The sequence below is a fragment of the Ursus arctos genome, unplaced genomic scaffold, assembly GCF_023065955.2.
Source record: "Ursus arctos isolate Adak ecotype North America unplaced genomic scaffold, UrsArc2.0 scaffold_30, whole genome shotgun sequence".
Lineage (NCBI taxonomy): Eukaryota > Metazoa > Chordata > Mammalia > Carnivora > Ursidae > Ursus > Ursus arctos.
In genome coordinates, this window is record NW_026622986.1 from 19,705,694 (window position 1) to 19,721,553 (window position 15,860).

Genomic DNA, 15,860 nt, shown 5'->3' on the forward strand with positions numbered 1-15,860 from the left:
AACAGCAATTAATAATACCACTTATTTAAATGTTAATCCCACTGACATTACCACATTTTGCAATATTGCTCTGATATTAGAAAAGAAGGAAATGACAGGCAAACATTTGATATGAAAGCTAAAAAAAAGTTATCAGATATATTTTTGTGCACAATCTCAACTGTATATGCAACACAAAATCCCAAGTTCATTTTTTAAGAGACTGTATTCCCTGAGCATATGTATATTTCAGATATAACTATGTTTTATAAAGATGTGAATTACTGCATTCAAAACATTTGTATAGTCTTTACCGATTTTCAATACCAATTTATTATTTATCTATTTCATATTGCCATTTGCTTCCTTGTTTGCAATGCATGGTGTTGGGGTTTGAGGGGGGCTAAGAAGGGAGCCCATGTACAATGAAGATGCTTTATACAGGAGTAGTCACACTCTGGCTCTCCTACTCAAGGGAAATGTGGCTGGGGAAAGGCTAAGTACAATGAAAAGAAGTAGGCAATTGCTCTCTCCAAATGCACAAATCTACATCCTGAATTTAAATCCTAATATAAATTTAGCAATGGGTGATAAAACACTACTGCAAAGCTACAAGTTAAACTTATGATACAAAAGAATACTTGTTTTTCCATTTTGTACCTTAAACGTCTTCAGGCTTTCTGGTATTACCATCTCTGCTTTCACCCATTTTCTGTCAGTTGATGTGTTGTATGTCCAAAATATTTCTTCTTCCTTTAATTCAAATAAAACAGCATTACACATTCCCCAAATTCTACTCTCATATTTCTATATGTGCTCTCATTACATTTCAGTAGAGTTTACCCTACTGGTATGATATCAAGTACTAGGAAGCCTAAAGTATCGGTAAAAAGGTATATAACTTTTTTTTTAAGATTTTATTTATTTATCAGAGCAAGGGAGCATGAGAGAGAGCAAGCACAAGCAGGGGGAGCAACAGGCAGAGGGAGCAAGGAGCCTCTGAGCAAGGAGCCCGATGTGGGACTTGATCCCAGGACCCTGGGACCATGACCTGAGCCGAAGGCAGACGCTCAATGGACTGAGCCACCCAGACATCCCTAACATTTTTTAAAGGAACAATAAAATGGAGGCAGGGAAGGATGAAAAGGCAGAGCCCAGAGGATATTTAGAGCGGTGAAAATACTCTGTGTGATAACATATGGTGGACACATGTCATTATACATCTGCCCAAACCCACGGGATGACACCAAGCGGGAACCCTAACATAAACTGTGGACCTTGGGTGATAATGATGTGCCAGTGCACGTTCGTCCTTTATAACAAAGGTACCACTCTGATGGAGGATGGTGATAATGGGGAGGCTACGCATGTGTGGGGACAGGAGGAAAATGGGAAATCTCTGTACTTTCCCCCTAATTTTGCTAGGAACCTAAAACTGCTCTATAAAAGCAGTCTTTAAAAAAATAAGGAAATAAAACATGTCTATATAGTAAAGCTGTTTATTTTTTTACGATGGACGGTAAGGACAAGACAAACATTTGAACGGAATTTTAAATCAAGTACTTCAAAAACACAATTCTAAATAGAAATTCATAATGCCAGCTACTTAAATGTCGATTACAACAACATTACTACGTTTTATTATATTGCCATGACATTAGAAAAGGAATGACAAGCAAACACTTAATATGAAAATCTAAAAAAACAATGTTACCAGATATATTTTTCTGCACAGTCTCAATTTATATACACTTTTTTGTTTCCCTATGTGAGAATTCATTCCAAGTTCCAAACAATACAGTTATTTTCTGGAGATTATATTTATGTTTGACTCTTCTGTCATTCTATCAAAAAGCTTTTTGGGCCTTCTAGAGCATGCTATGTCTGTCACGCATCTGTAAAATGATCATTTTCCAGGTGGCAAAGTGTATGCAAAATTATGTTTCTACTATACACTATGAGGTAAGATACTCAATTAAAGTCTATAAAGTAGTCCAAAGTTTGCCTCTGTTATTGTGCTTTATGATTTATGACCATGCTTTTATGCTCTGAAATAATCATTTCTTTAGATTCTATCACACATGCCAGTTAATTCGACATTTCCCTGATAAACACAGACCAGATTGTTCATAATATTTACCCAATGGATGCATTGATTTTTTTTTTCATGTATCAGTATAGTGAAAATGCAGAGGCATAAATATGTCTCAGGTTGAGCTCGGAGGCTGTCTGTGCCCTCCTTCTACTGCGGGATAGAAAATAGCCCTGGAAGGTGACATCTAGTTGTAATTCAAATGACACATGACACAGGCTTTTTCAGACTCTCATAAGCATTAATCTCCTCTCCGCTTCTCTTATTTCATTCATAGCCAACGTTTTCTAAAAACGAATCTATTTCCAACTCAGTCCTTTGCCCTCTGATGTCTACTCCAATTTCCAAGTCTTAAATATTTCAGAAGATAGTCTAAACCCATTAAAACGTACTTCATTTTATTACTTATTCATATCAACTCTTAAGACGTCGACAAGACAGTGAAACATCCACGGTAGACATACTTTCAGCCGAGAGCTTCTGGGTCACTTCAGGAAGAACTGGAGTCACACAAAGTTGCAACACACAACTAATTTTTCTTTCAGTAATTTCCTATGCAACTTCAGCTATTTAGCATCGAGACACTTCGATCGTCACAGATGCTTTAAGTGACACTGCTTGGCAAGCTGCATTCATCATGTCCCTTCACTTTCATCTGGTGACAATAACTGAGAGCATTTGTGCTCTCTTTTCCCAATGACTAATTAATTCCCCTGTTCTACCCGAAGAAGAATGTGTTTACATTTTTTTGAAAAGTGAGCAGAATTCTTTCTAAACGGCTTTTTGTACCCTGAGTTAATGGTATGTTATGAAGTACAGATTTTTCTATCAGATTTTCCTGTCTGACAACACAAGTAATGAGAAAGAAGAAGAGTTTGCTCCAACTAAATAAAATCAGCTTTTATTTTGTTCTGTCCTCACTCTCAGACTCTTACCTCATTACTTTCAACAGCGGTCAATGTAAGAAAGAAACCCCAAGCTCAGAAAAACCTTTCAAGTGGTGTTTAAATTTTCTATTATCTTAAAATCAGTCAATCAATCAATCAATCAATAAAAAATTTTAAAATGTCTTTACTCCTCCAGACCAGGATCAACAAAGCCATTTTACCTTTCAAGGAAAGAATCGCTCCATTGTCTGGAGACCTCAGTTTATCCTTCTCTCTTCCAGTGAAGAAATCAAAGGTACCAAATTCCAGGTTGTTGTTTTTGTTCTTTTTAAACTACTTTTGAGGGGCACCTGAGTGCCTCAGTAGGTTAATCGTCTGCCTTCTGCCCAGGTCATGGTCCCAAGGTCCTTGGATCAAGCCCCGCATCAGGCTCCCTGAGGGGAGCCTGCTTCTCCCTCTTCCTGTACTCCTGCCCCACGTGGGTTCTCTCTCACTCGCTAGCTCGCTCTGCTCTCTCTCTCTCAAACAATTTTTTTAAAAAACTTAAAATATATTACTTTTGATTAAATGCAGGAATAGGAACATGTACTTTAGCAAAGACATCCCTTCAAGGAAAGCTTATTATGGCCTTTAAAAATGGTATCATATGAGAAAAGATACTTTCCAGGACATTTTCTTCACTGCCCCAGCTATGTGTTCTTCCTATTTGTCCCTGGGAATTTTTAAAATATGTAAAAGATACCACAAGCTGGGCACCCCACTATCGTTGGCTCACTAACATGGAAATTCTCTTCAGAATAAAAGGTAGGCTGTTTTTATGATTATTATTTTATAGATGATAGAGACCTAATCTCAAGGATGGCTACATGGTATAAACTAGAACTGCTACACACGTAAGCTGACCCTAATAGAGCCAACTTTTTATCTAACAACCTGCCTTTCCCCTGTGTTTTCTACCTCTCAAGTTCTGATATCCTCTGAAAAAAAGACAATTACCTTCAGCCTCCTTAGTAGGTATTTCTTGATTTACCTGCACATATCCTAAGGGTTGTTTTCTTTATTCTATTCATGGAAGATTTCAATGATCATTTTCATCAAGAGCTAGTTTTTTTAAATTATAGGCTTGGAGTCCTTTTAACTTTGCGATAAAACATCAGCTTATAATTTAAATGTATTTGGATGCAGATTTTGCATAGGTGACCAATATGTTATATGTTATATGGAGAGATCAGAGCAAATAGTATATAAGAAAAAAATAGGATATTGCCTTGCAGAATACTGGGTAAACTAATAAACCAGACATCACTCAGTGCTGTAAGATGTAACCCACAACTGGTTCTGATTAATATATGAGATCAGTTCTCCATGATTAACTTATTTTCTTATAATGTGGGAGATGGAATTCTGATAACTCTATTCTTATTATATGATACGGTATCTGAAGTCAATTTGTTTATAATCGTTTCTTACACAGTCCCACATTTATAATCCACTGCTGATGTTCAGGTAGATTAAAATAATCTTTAGGATTAGGACATATATGACACAAATTTCTACTTAAATTTAAGATGACTAATTCAACATTCAGTGAATACTAATTACCTGTCGTGTGGAAAGTACTATCATAGGACCATATATTTTTTTTCAGATTTTATTTGTTTGGGAGAGAGAGAAAGAGAGACCATGAGCAGGAGGGAGAGGTAGAGGGAGAAGCAGACTCCCCGCTGAGCAGGGAGCCCGATGCGGGACTCGATCCCAGGACCCTGGGATCATGATCTGAGTCAAAGGCAGATGCTTAATTGACTGAGTCACTCAGGTGCCCAGGACCATATATTTTTTAAAGCATCTTTAACTACAATATAAACTCAATGAAATTATTCTAGTGTGAAATACTACAGCAAAAATGTCACAAAAATATAACATAGTTACAGAAAGCTAGAAATTGTGTCTCATCCATGAAAACAAACAAACAAAATGTATTAGGTTATCTAATGACCATATTCAACTTCATGCTCTAGAACACTCTGTTCTCGGAAAGAAGAGGTAGAAGAAAAAAGACTGGACATGAAGAAAATGATATAAAAGAAAAAGAGAGGGGTGATGTGATAGAACTAGAAAAAAAAAAAAAGAATTCCTCTTGAATTTTCAGTTCTCCCAATAATAGGCAGGTAATAGGGCATACCTGAGGATTAATTATGATGGCATTTCAGACTTCAGAAGCAAATGGAACAGAAGAAAATGCTATTGACAATTAGTGATACTTGATAAGAATAGATGATAAATAACCTTTTGTTGGAAAATGAATCTGGCCAAATGTCAGGAGGAAGTTTCAACTGGATTTATTCAAAGCATGTGAAGCCAAAAGAATCTGACTTGGATGTTTTCACTGTCTTCCTTTTTCCTGTCAGAATTCCTGCAATTATTGTCAAATGTTTCCCATTGCTAGAATGACCGCTATTTTCCCCTGTGAATTTTTTTTTTTACTTCTATCCATAAATAAATTTTCTTCACAATAGAAATGCTCAAAGTGTCTCAGATATTTTTCTACTTATGGAGGATTGTTTTCAGTTAAAGTTAGGTATTAAAAAAAAAAAGCTTGGATTTGTTTTATTTGCTAGCGTTACTACTGCAACTTTCGCTCAACCCAGTGAGCTATTTTTTTCCCATTCCAATGATTCATTTGTTTGTATTTAATCAGTAATTACCAGTCTCTAAAATTGTATCTACTGGTACCATAACAAGTAATTTGTTTCCATCATAATTATAGCTCTAGTGATATACAGATCTAAAATCCAAAACAGATCCCATCAGAATGTCAATACAGAGCCAGCAATATAGAATCTCAAATATCTCATTTTTATTAGACCTATAATTTCTTTAATATATTTCCATGAATTTTTAACAATTTTATAAAATAATATTGTGCAAATTATCATGTTAAATTTTCTACATGACAGTATTTTTTTTTAAGTAAAAAAATTGGAGTCCAATACTGGTCTTGAACTCACAACCTGAAATCAAGACCTGAGGTGAGATCAAGAGTAAGACAGTTAAGCAACTGAGCCAACCAGGCACACCTTAATGACAGCAGGTCTTAAACCAGGTTCTTTTTTAAAAAAAATATTTTATTTATTTGTGAGTGAGAGACAGAAATAGCGAGAGAGAGAGCACCAGCAGAGAGGAGAAAGAGAATATGACTCCCCGCTGAGCAGGGAGCCTGATGCAGGGCTTGATCCCAGGACCCTGGGATCATGACTTGAGCTGAAGGCAGACGCTCAATGGACTGACCCAGGTGCCCCATAAGGCAGGTTCTTAATATTTCTTTTCAAAGGTATACTAAATAAAGTCAAGTTAAAGAATACCTAAAACCTACACACAACTGTGAAATAGAAACACAGTTGCCACAATAGAAATTTCACTTATTCAATGAATTTGAAATAAATGTAAGTTTCTTCTCACCTTATTATTGTATAGTCCTACTCTTAGAACACTGTTTTCCATGGAGTAGAAGAATTGAAGATGGCAGCTCTTGCCCAGGCAGTGACACACAGAGCTATTTAAATAAGCCCTGCTCTCTAACTGGCTAAGAGTAGAAGCATCCTTAGCTCCTACCCATAAATAGTAACCTGAAAAATAAAGGGAAAGGAAGAAACTTAGAAAAAATAACTGCTTTTCTGTTTGAACAAAATTATTGTATTTGTGGACTTTCCAAAATCAAGCTTGAAAGACAAATATTTTACTTAAAGGGATAGGATGTTTTATGTATGTATGCATTTATTTATTTATTTTTTAGGGATATGATGTTTTAAAATGACTATGTCAACTACAAATTATAGGTTTTCATTTCTATATGTGATTTTAAAATGCATTGATATCTGTTCCTAATTCCTCAAATTAGGAAATTTCAATTCAATATCCTTTTTAAAAGATATCTATTGACATAAAAATCTCTGTGCTACAAAATTATCATCATTTTCTTTTAAATGTCACAATGCAATCTTTCTTTAACCAAGAATTCCTCACCTTTCTTCCCAGAATTCTTTCCCCTTTTATTTTTTCTACTCTTTAGTTGTAGAAAAACCTTTATAGCTTAAGGGAATAAAATTTAAACAGCCCTCTTTCTTACCCAACCGCATAGAAGTATCAGATACCACAATCCTATTAAACTGCACATATGGATTTGTAGTACATAAAAATATCGTCAATCAGTTTTTATCCCATCTGATATTTAAAACCAATCTGCACCATTTTAAATTTAGTAATATAGACAATGCAGAGACACAAAGATATTTCTATGATTTTACAACTTCACTTTTCAATAATAAAATTTTTCAATGTGTTATTTCTGTGTAAGTTAGTGAATATTCTTGTAATTTCTAAATACTATGAATTTAAATTAAGTAAAACTCTTATTTACTGAGAAATATAAAACTTCAAGCAAAATACCATTTAAAGTTAACACTTTGCATCTAACTTATGCACAAAGAAATGATAAATAAGATAAAGACACATTTTTACAAAAACTGAGACAGATCAATTTCAACATAAAATATCTCAAAAGATAAGGAAAGAATAATTCTACCAAGTGATGAATAGGGCTGAAACTACAGAGCTCTGGAACTTTGAGACCAGACCCAAAGCTGTGATAGCTTAGATTCTGACTAACTTAAATGTTGCAAAAAAAAGCTGGAGGAACAGTCAAACTCTCTCAATGGGTCAAAGATTAAAGTTGGGGAATCCTGCTCAAAAATTAAGGTGGAAAATATACCAACATTCACTATCTTGGGCTATGACTAAGTGACATGATGTGCAAAATTCTAAGCATTAACATGAAGTGTGAAGCCCTACACTAGCGTTATTACGAGGGTTAGTCTTAGGGAAATAGACATGAGAAAACACCTGGACTATTCAGCTATTAATAGCAAGGCTTATATTCAAAAGAAACAACTTTGCCACCACCTTACTAACTGGAGTTTGACCAGAACCTAACTTGCCTGGGAAAAGAGAAATATCAATTCCAGCAAGCTCTAGCCTTCCACATGAGGGGAGGAAAATACCCAGCCCCAGCCCCCTCTAGCCTTCCTCTCTCACCTAAAGTTGGGGGAGGAAGCACTTTTAAAGGTCATATAACAGAGGAACAATCTCACTAAAATAATGAGATCTAATCATAGGACTCTGGAATGTTTCTCCTCTTTACAACTTACCATAACTCACATAAAAGGGGGTCCTGTATAGTAATAGAGTAATACTATTCAAAGAACTGTAGGTGTCAGACCTAATTTAAGATGTCTCTAGGGAAACCCAAAGACAACAGGTAAGACAAAAACAAGGATACCAGATGAAATTTTAGCCTCACACATCTACAGCTGTGGCAAACAGTAAAGAGTCTAATCTCTAGCTACATTAACATAAGAGGTCATGCTAAATACCCATTGACCTTAATTCCCTTTACATAACACATCATGTCTGGCTTTCAACAAAACATTACAAAGCATGCTGAAAGGCAAAAAACAAAAAACATAGTTTGAAGAGAAAAAGCAAGTATCAGAACCAGACCCAGATATGGCAGGAATGTTGGAATTACCAGACTAAGAATTTAAAACACTTATAATTAATAAGTTAAGAGCTCTAATGGAAAAAAGTAGAAACATGCACAAAAAAAAAAAAAAAAGATAGACAATGTAGTCAGAGAGATGGAAATTCTAAGAAAGAATAAAAAATGCTAGAGACCAAAAAGACAAAACAAAACAAAATACTGTAACAGAAATGAAGATTGCCTTTAATAGGGTCCAACTCTTGATTTCAGCTCAGGTCATGATCTCAGGGTCGTGAGATCAAGCCCCAGATAGGGCACCATGCTCAATGCAGAGTCTGTTTGAGATTCTCTCTCTCTCTCCCTCGCCCTCTGCTCCCCCATTCATGTGCACACTCTCTCTGTCTCTCTAAAATAAATAAATAGAATCTAAAAAATGAAGAAGAAATAAAGACTTTCTCAGACAAATGAAAATTGAGAGAATTTGTAGCCATAGACCTGTTTTGTAAGTAATGTTAGGAAAGGAAGATGGCAGCAGCATAGGGGAACCCTAGGCTTGTCTTGTCCCATGAACACAACTAGATAACTACCAAATCATCCTAAATACACCAGAAATTGAGCCAAAGAATGACAGAACAAACTTAACAACTAAAGGGAGAGAAGAGGCCACATTGAAGAAGGCAGAGAGTGTGGAGATGTGCTTTAGAGGAGAAATGGTTGGTGGGTGCTACAGAGGGAAAAGAGCCATGGTCACTGAGAAGGGCAAGAGATAGAAGAGTCCACAAGGGAATGCACAAAGAGAAAGATTTCCCCAAGTCATTGGCTTGGAAAAGATGAGGGGATGAATTTTGTGAGTTCTTGCAACTAAGAGGGCTTAAAGTCTGAAGTTTTAAAAGTCAGTCAGCTTGGCTGGGATAGAGCCCAGAGGGCACTGCGCTACTTCTGGAAAGAAGGCAGGTAAACAACCTGAGGGCAGACAGTACAAAAACATTGATCTAAAGAACACCTGGGGAACATAGTGGAGATATTATTCACTCCTTTCAGAGCACATCCCTGAGAGGCAGAGTTTGTGGAGATGCCTCTCCAGGAACAAAAAAATTGGCTGGTGCCACTTCTCTCCCCATCCTTCAGCATAAACACTAACTTGCTTACACTAAGCTCCACACCCCTGCACTCTGAAACAACTGCTTTTCTCAGTCAAGCATGCCTCAGTCCTAACACAGCAGCCCCTTCCCCAGAAGACCAGCAGAAATCCCTGCCCACATCATGTCTCCCTTCCAGAGAGTTCTGCAGGGCCTCAGTTCTGGTGGAAGTGGTGTCAGGTCTCATTTCACAAGCAGACCAGAGCACACCTTCTTAAAACTTGTCATGTTCAGTCCAGGAACCAAACACTGCCCACAGCAGACAACGAGAGCCTCTGCAGGTGACTGGCCTGAAGGATAGAGCAGCAAGAACATAATAGCAGAGTGCACTCAGCACATACCAGAGATGTTCCCTGAAGTGCCAGGCCCTTGACACTACATGACCTCTTCTTCATGGCCATTATATTCAGGAGGAGTCATAACTGGCTTTTCTAACACAGAGAAGAAGGCAGAGACTTAGACAAAGTGCCAAGATGGAGGAATTGATCCCAAATGAAAGAATACGATACAGGCAAAGCCAAAGATATAAGTGAAACAGATATAAGTAACACACCTGTTGGATAATTTAAAACCACAATCATAAGGATACTCATTATGCTTGAGAAAAGAATAAAAGACACCAGTGAGACCCTTAACACAGAGATTAAAAAGTTAAAAAAGAATCAGAGATGAAGAGTACAATAAATGAGATTAGAAACAGATTTGATCCAGGCTAGAAGAAGCAGAGAAACAAATTAGTGATGTAGAAGACAAAATAATGGAAAATAATGAGCTGAACAAAAGAGAAGAATTGTGCAATACAAGAATAGACTTAGGAAACTCAATGACTCCATCATATGTAATAACATTCAGATTATAGGAGTCTTGGAAGAAGAGGAGAGAGAAAGGGGGGCAGAAATTTATTTCAAGAAACAATAACAGAAAACTTCCCTAATCTGGGGAAGGAAACAGATATCCAGATCCAGGAGGCACTGAGAACTCCCATCAAAATCAACAAAATAGGCCAACACCAAGACATATTGTAATCAATTTGCAAAATATAATGATGAAGAAAAAATCTTAAAAGAAGTCCTTAACTTACAAGGGAAAACCTATAAGGCTAGCTACTAGCTAGAGATTTCTCAACAAAAACTCTGCAAGCCAGAAGGGAGTGGCATGATATATTCAAAGTGCTGAATGGGAAAATCTGCAGCCAAGAATACCCTATCCAGCGAGGCTCTCATTTAAAATAGAGGGAAAGATAAAGAGTTTCCCCAACAAAAACTACGGGAGTTTGTGATCACTAGAACTCTCCTGCAACAAATACTAAAGGCGATTCTTTGAGTAAAAAAGAGAGGCCAAAAGTGAGAAAAACAAGAAAGGATCAGAGAAAATCTCCAGAATCAACAATAAAACAGTAATGAAATCTCAGTAAATACATATCTATCAATAATTACTTTGAATGTAAATGGAATAATGCTCCATTAAAAAGACACAGAATGTCAGAAAAGATAAAAAACATCTATCTATAAGCCACCTAAAAGAAACTTATCTTAGACCTAAAGACTCCTATAGATTGAAAGTGAGGAGATAGAGAAACATTTACCATGCAAATGGATGCCAGAAGAAAGAAGGAGTAGCAATACTTATATTAGACAAACTAGATTTTATTTTTTTAATTATTTTTTAAAGATTTTATTTATTTATTTGTCAGAGAGAGAGCATGAGTGGGGAGGAGGGGCAAAGTCAGAGGGAGAAGCAGGCTCCCTGCTTAGTAGGAAGCCTGATGCAGGACTCAATCCCAGGACCCCAGGATCATGACCTGAGCTGAAGGCAGACACTTAATTGAGCTACCCAGGCATCCCTAGATTTTATTTTTTTAAGATTTATTTGTTTATTTTAGAGAGAAAGGGAGAGTATGCAAGCAGGGAGAGGGGCAGTGTGAGAGGGAGAGAATCTCAGGCAGACTCCTCACTGGGGGTCAATCTCATGACACTGAGATCGTGACCTGAGCTGAAACCAAGAATTGGATGTTCAACTGATTGAGCCACCCAGGCTGGGGGACAAACTAGATTTTAAACCCAAGATTTTGTCTGGGAACAAACTAGGCTTTAAACCAAAAACTATAGCAAGAGATGAAGAAGGGCACCACATCATAATAAAGGGGACAATCCAACAAGAAGATGTAAGAATTATAAATATTTATGCACCCAACATGGGAGCACCCAAATATATAAAACAATAACAAATATGAACTAATTGATAATAATACAATAATAGTAGGGGAAATTAACACTGCACTTACATCAATGGACAAATTATCTAAACAGAAAATACACAAGGAAACAATGGCTTTGAATGTAAGTAATGTCAAAAGAAATTCTTCAAAGAGAAGGAAAATTATATCCCTCAGAAACTCAGATCTAAATAAAGAAAGGAACAGTATTAGGAAAGCAATAAATAAAACACATCAGTTGTTTCCAAGTTTTGGCAAATTCTTTTAATTATAATTTTCTTAATTGATCTAAAAGAGAACAGCTTGTTCAAAATAGTAACAGCCGCAATGTATTTGATGATTATAGTTTTCATATAAGTGAAATGAATGACAACAATGATGCAAGGGACAGGAGGGAGGAATTAGGAATATTTTGTTATTATAAGATACTTGCATTACATGAAGAGGTATGAAGCTATTTGAAACTGGAGTTGGATTATTTGTGAATGTAGTTCGCAAACTCAGAGCAAACTCTAAAAAAAGTAAAAAAGGGAGTATAATTGAAATACTAAAAAAGGAAACCAAAAAAGAAGCATATAAAATCCACATTTAAAACTACAAAGGCATAACAGGAGTAGAAGACAAAAATAAGAACAAAGAACAAGGGCAACGAATAGGAAACTAACACACAGGCCCCCAGGACATACATTTAATAGGAACTTAAGAAGACCAGAACAGAGGGACTAAAAGAGAATTACTAGAAAACAGTAACATACCATTTCCATAAGTGATGAAATATATGCATTCTAAGCATTGAAAATTTTTAAATAAAAATACATCCATGATCTGTACTCATCACAGCAACATTTTCAAACATTAGAGATAAACTTTTTTTTTAATGTTTTTTTTATTATATTATGTTAGTCACCATACAGTACATCCCTGGTTTCCGATGTAAAGCTCGATGATTCATTAGTTGCATATAACACCCAGTGCACCATGCAATACGTGCCCTCCTTACTACCCATCACCAGTCCATCCCATTCCCCCACCCTGCTCCCCTCTGAAGCCCTCAGTTTGTTTCTCAGAGTCCATAGTCTCTCATGCTTCATTCCCTCTTCTGATTACCCCCTTTCTTTATCCCTTTCTTCCCCTACCGATCTTCCTAGTTCTTATGTTCCATAGATGAGAGAAATCATATGATAATTGTCTTTCTCTGCTTGACTTATTTCACTTAGCATTATCTCCTCCAGTGCCGTCCATGTTGCAGCAAATGCTGAGAACGCGTTCTTTCTGATAGCTGAGTAATATTCCATTGTATATATGGACCACATCTTCTTAATCCAGTCATCTGTTGAAGGGCATCTCGGTTCCTTCACGATTTAGCTATTGTGGACAATGCTGCTATGAACATTGGTGTGCATATGGCCCTTCTCTTCACTACATCTGTATCTTTGGGGTAAATACCCAGTAGTGCAATTGCTGGGTCATAGGGTAGCTCAATTTTTAACTTTTTAAGGGACCTCCACACTGTTTTCCAGAGTGGCTGTCCTTAAATTTGTATGGAACCAGAAAAGGCCCCGAATCACCAAGGAACTGTTGAAAAGGAAAAACAAAGCTGGGGGCATCACAATGCCGGATTTCGAGCTGTACTACAAAGCTGTGATCACAAAGACATCATGGTACTGGCACAAAAACAGACACATAGACCAAGAGATAAACATTTTTTAAAAATCTGCATGAAACTGAAAAGCAATTACATGAGCTCAGACTGCTCAATGACTACAGTAGATACCAGGAAACAAAGAACCATCACCATGTACTTAGAAATAAAATAAACAGACTTTCTTTCGAAAATTGTCTGACCTGATTGATTATTATTTAGGAGTGAGGCCATTAAAAACATTTTAAGTTTGTATAATAATTATTAAGCAAGTCCATCACCGCAGATCTTTTCTAAATAAAGGAACAATTAATTAGTAAGTGAACCTTTTCAAGAAGGAAAAGAAATCAAGGGCATGAAATAAAAGAAACAATGGTGAATAAAGAAAATGATAGGGATGCCTGGGTGGCTCAGTCGGTTAAGCATCTGCCTTTGGCTCAGGTCATGATCCCGGGGTCCTAAGATCAAGCCTTGCGTCAGGCTCCTAGTTCAGTAGGGGAGTCTGCTTTTCCCTCTCCCTTTGCCCCTCCCCCGGCTTCTGCACATGCTCGCTCTCTCTCTCTCTCTCTCAAATAAATAAATAAAATTTTGTTTAAAAAAAGAAAGAAAATAATAAAGATAAAAGACCAAAAACCAAGGACCTTAACAAACACCTCACCAAAGAAGACATATGGATGGCAAATAAACATATGGAAAGATGTTCCATATCATAAGGCATCAGGGAAATGCAAACTAAAACAAAGATACCACTAAACACCTCTTAGCATGGGCAGACTCCAGGACACTGACATTGCCAAATGCTGGAGAGGATGTAAAGCAACAAGATCTCTCATTCATTGTTGATTGGAATGAAAAACGGTACCTTCACTTTGGAAGACAGCTTGGCAGTTTCTTACAAAACTAAACATATTCTTATTATGTGATCCAGCAAGCATGGTCCTTGGCATTCACCCAAAAGAGCTGAAAACTTAGGTCCACACAAAAACCTTCACATGGGTGTTTATAGCAGCTTTATTCATAATTGCCAAACACTTGGAAGCAACCAAGATGTCCTTCAGTAGGTAAATAAGCTCTGGTATACTCAGACAATGGAATATGATTCACTATTAAAAAGAAATAAGCCATCAAGCTACGAAAAGACATAGAGGAAAGTTAAGCGTATATTACTAAATGAGGGAAGTCAATCTAAAAAGGACACATATTGTCCAACTATATGACATTCCAGAAAAGGTAAAACTATGGAGAAAGTAAAATCTACATGGAAGTAGACAAAATAGCTACTACTTTCTGCTGTAATAAAATTTTAAATTACTTATTTGAGAAAAGACTAACAATACACCCCCTCAGGAAGGAAGGAAGGAAGGAAGGAAGGAAGGAAGGAAGGAAGGAAGGAAGGAAGGAAGGAAGGAAGAAAGAAAGAAAGAAAGAAAGAAAGAAAGAAAGAAAGAAAGAAAGAAAGAAAGAAAGGAAGAAAAGCAATGGAAAGAAAAAGAAACAGAAAGCACAAATATAATATTAGATTAATAGAAAGAAACTCATTGACACCAGTGAAAGGGAAAGCTAGTACAACTTGACAGAAGCCTTTTAATATTCTCCTTTTGATTCCCACAAAATCTATTATCTCCTGATAATAAGAAAATAATAAAATTTACAAAATTAAAATAGTTACGCTAGTCTAATTCTTCCTTTACACTGTTGATAATAAGTTTTTTTTTACTTTCACTATCCATGGCAAATATAATTCCAATAAAATATACTCAGTATCTTCATCAAGATCCCTGATGAAATGTCTTCATACCACTCACAATAAATCACAAGTCTGAAAATAATATATAAAGACTATTATTTTTCTACTTCCTACCTTCATCACTACTTTGATCCTGCTGAAGTGTAGACTGTAATGCAGGAACTTCTCTTGCTTTTGCACGCATCCAGGAAATTTGCCCAGCAGATGTTTCTGACTCCCAGTCGCACATGTCAAATTCAAATCCACAGACCTGATACACTACAGAGAGGCGGAAAAGATAATAGTGGTCCATCATAGTCTACTAGGGTGGCTGCTTAGCCACAGTTGTGTGTTGTAATCAAGGCTTCACACACACACACACACTCACTCACTCACTCACTAGGTATGAATATACCTAGAAATTTTGCTTCAGTAAGTCTTGGAATTTACCAGAAGATCTGTTTTTCAAAAGTTCTTCCTTGGTCCAGATGGGCATCCTCCCAGAGGAAAACCATTGCCATTCAAAAGTGAAAAGATGTTTTCACTTTTTCTTGTACCACTGCTACACTTACAATTTTTTAAATGGCATACATAACATCTGACCTCATCTATCTTATAGAACTACGTTAGTTTAAATCATTTGC

The 15,860-nt window shown here is 36.5% G+C and overlaps 1 protein-coding gene across 1 annotated transcript in view; it reads right to left on the minus strand.

Annotated features, from left to right (window-relative positions):
- The window catches only part of MALRD1 (MAM and LDL receptor class A domain containing 1), a 731,799-nt gene that overhangs the window by 658,276 nt on the left and 57,663 nt on the right, over positions 1-15,860 (minus strand). Inside the window, exons 7-9 of the mRNA XM_057304733.1 lie at positions 15,352-15,495; positions 6,418-6,584; positions 640-732 (exon numbers count right to left, since the gene is read on the minus strand). Coding sequence (XP_057160716.1) covers positions 640-732; positions 6,418-6,584; positions 15,352-15,495 — 404 coding nt within the window. The remainder of the gene's footprint in view (positions 1-639; positions 733-6,417; positions 6,585-15,351; positions 15,496-15,860) is intronic.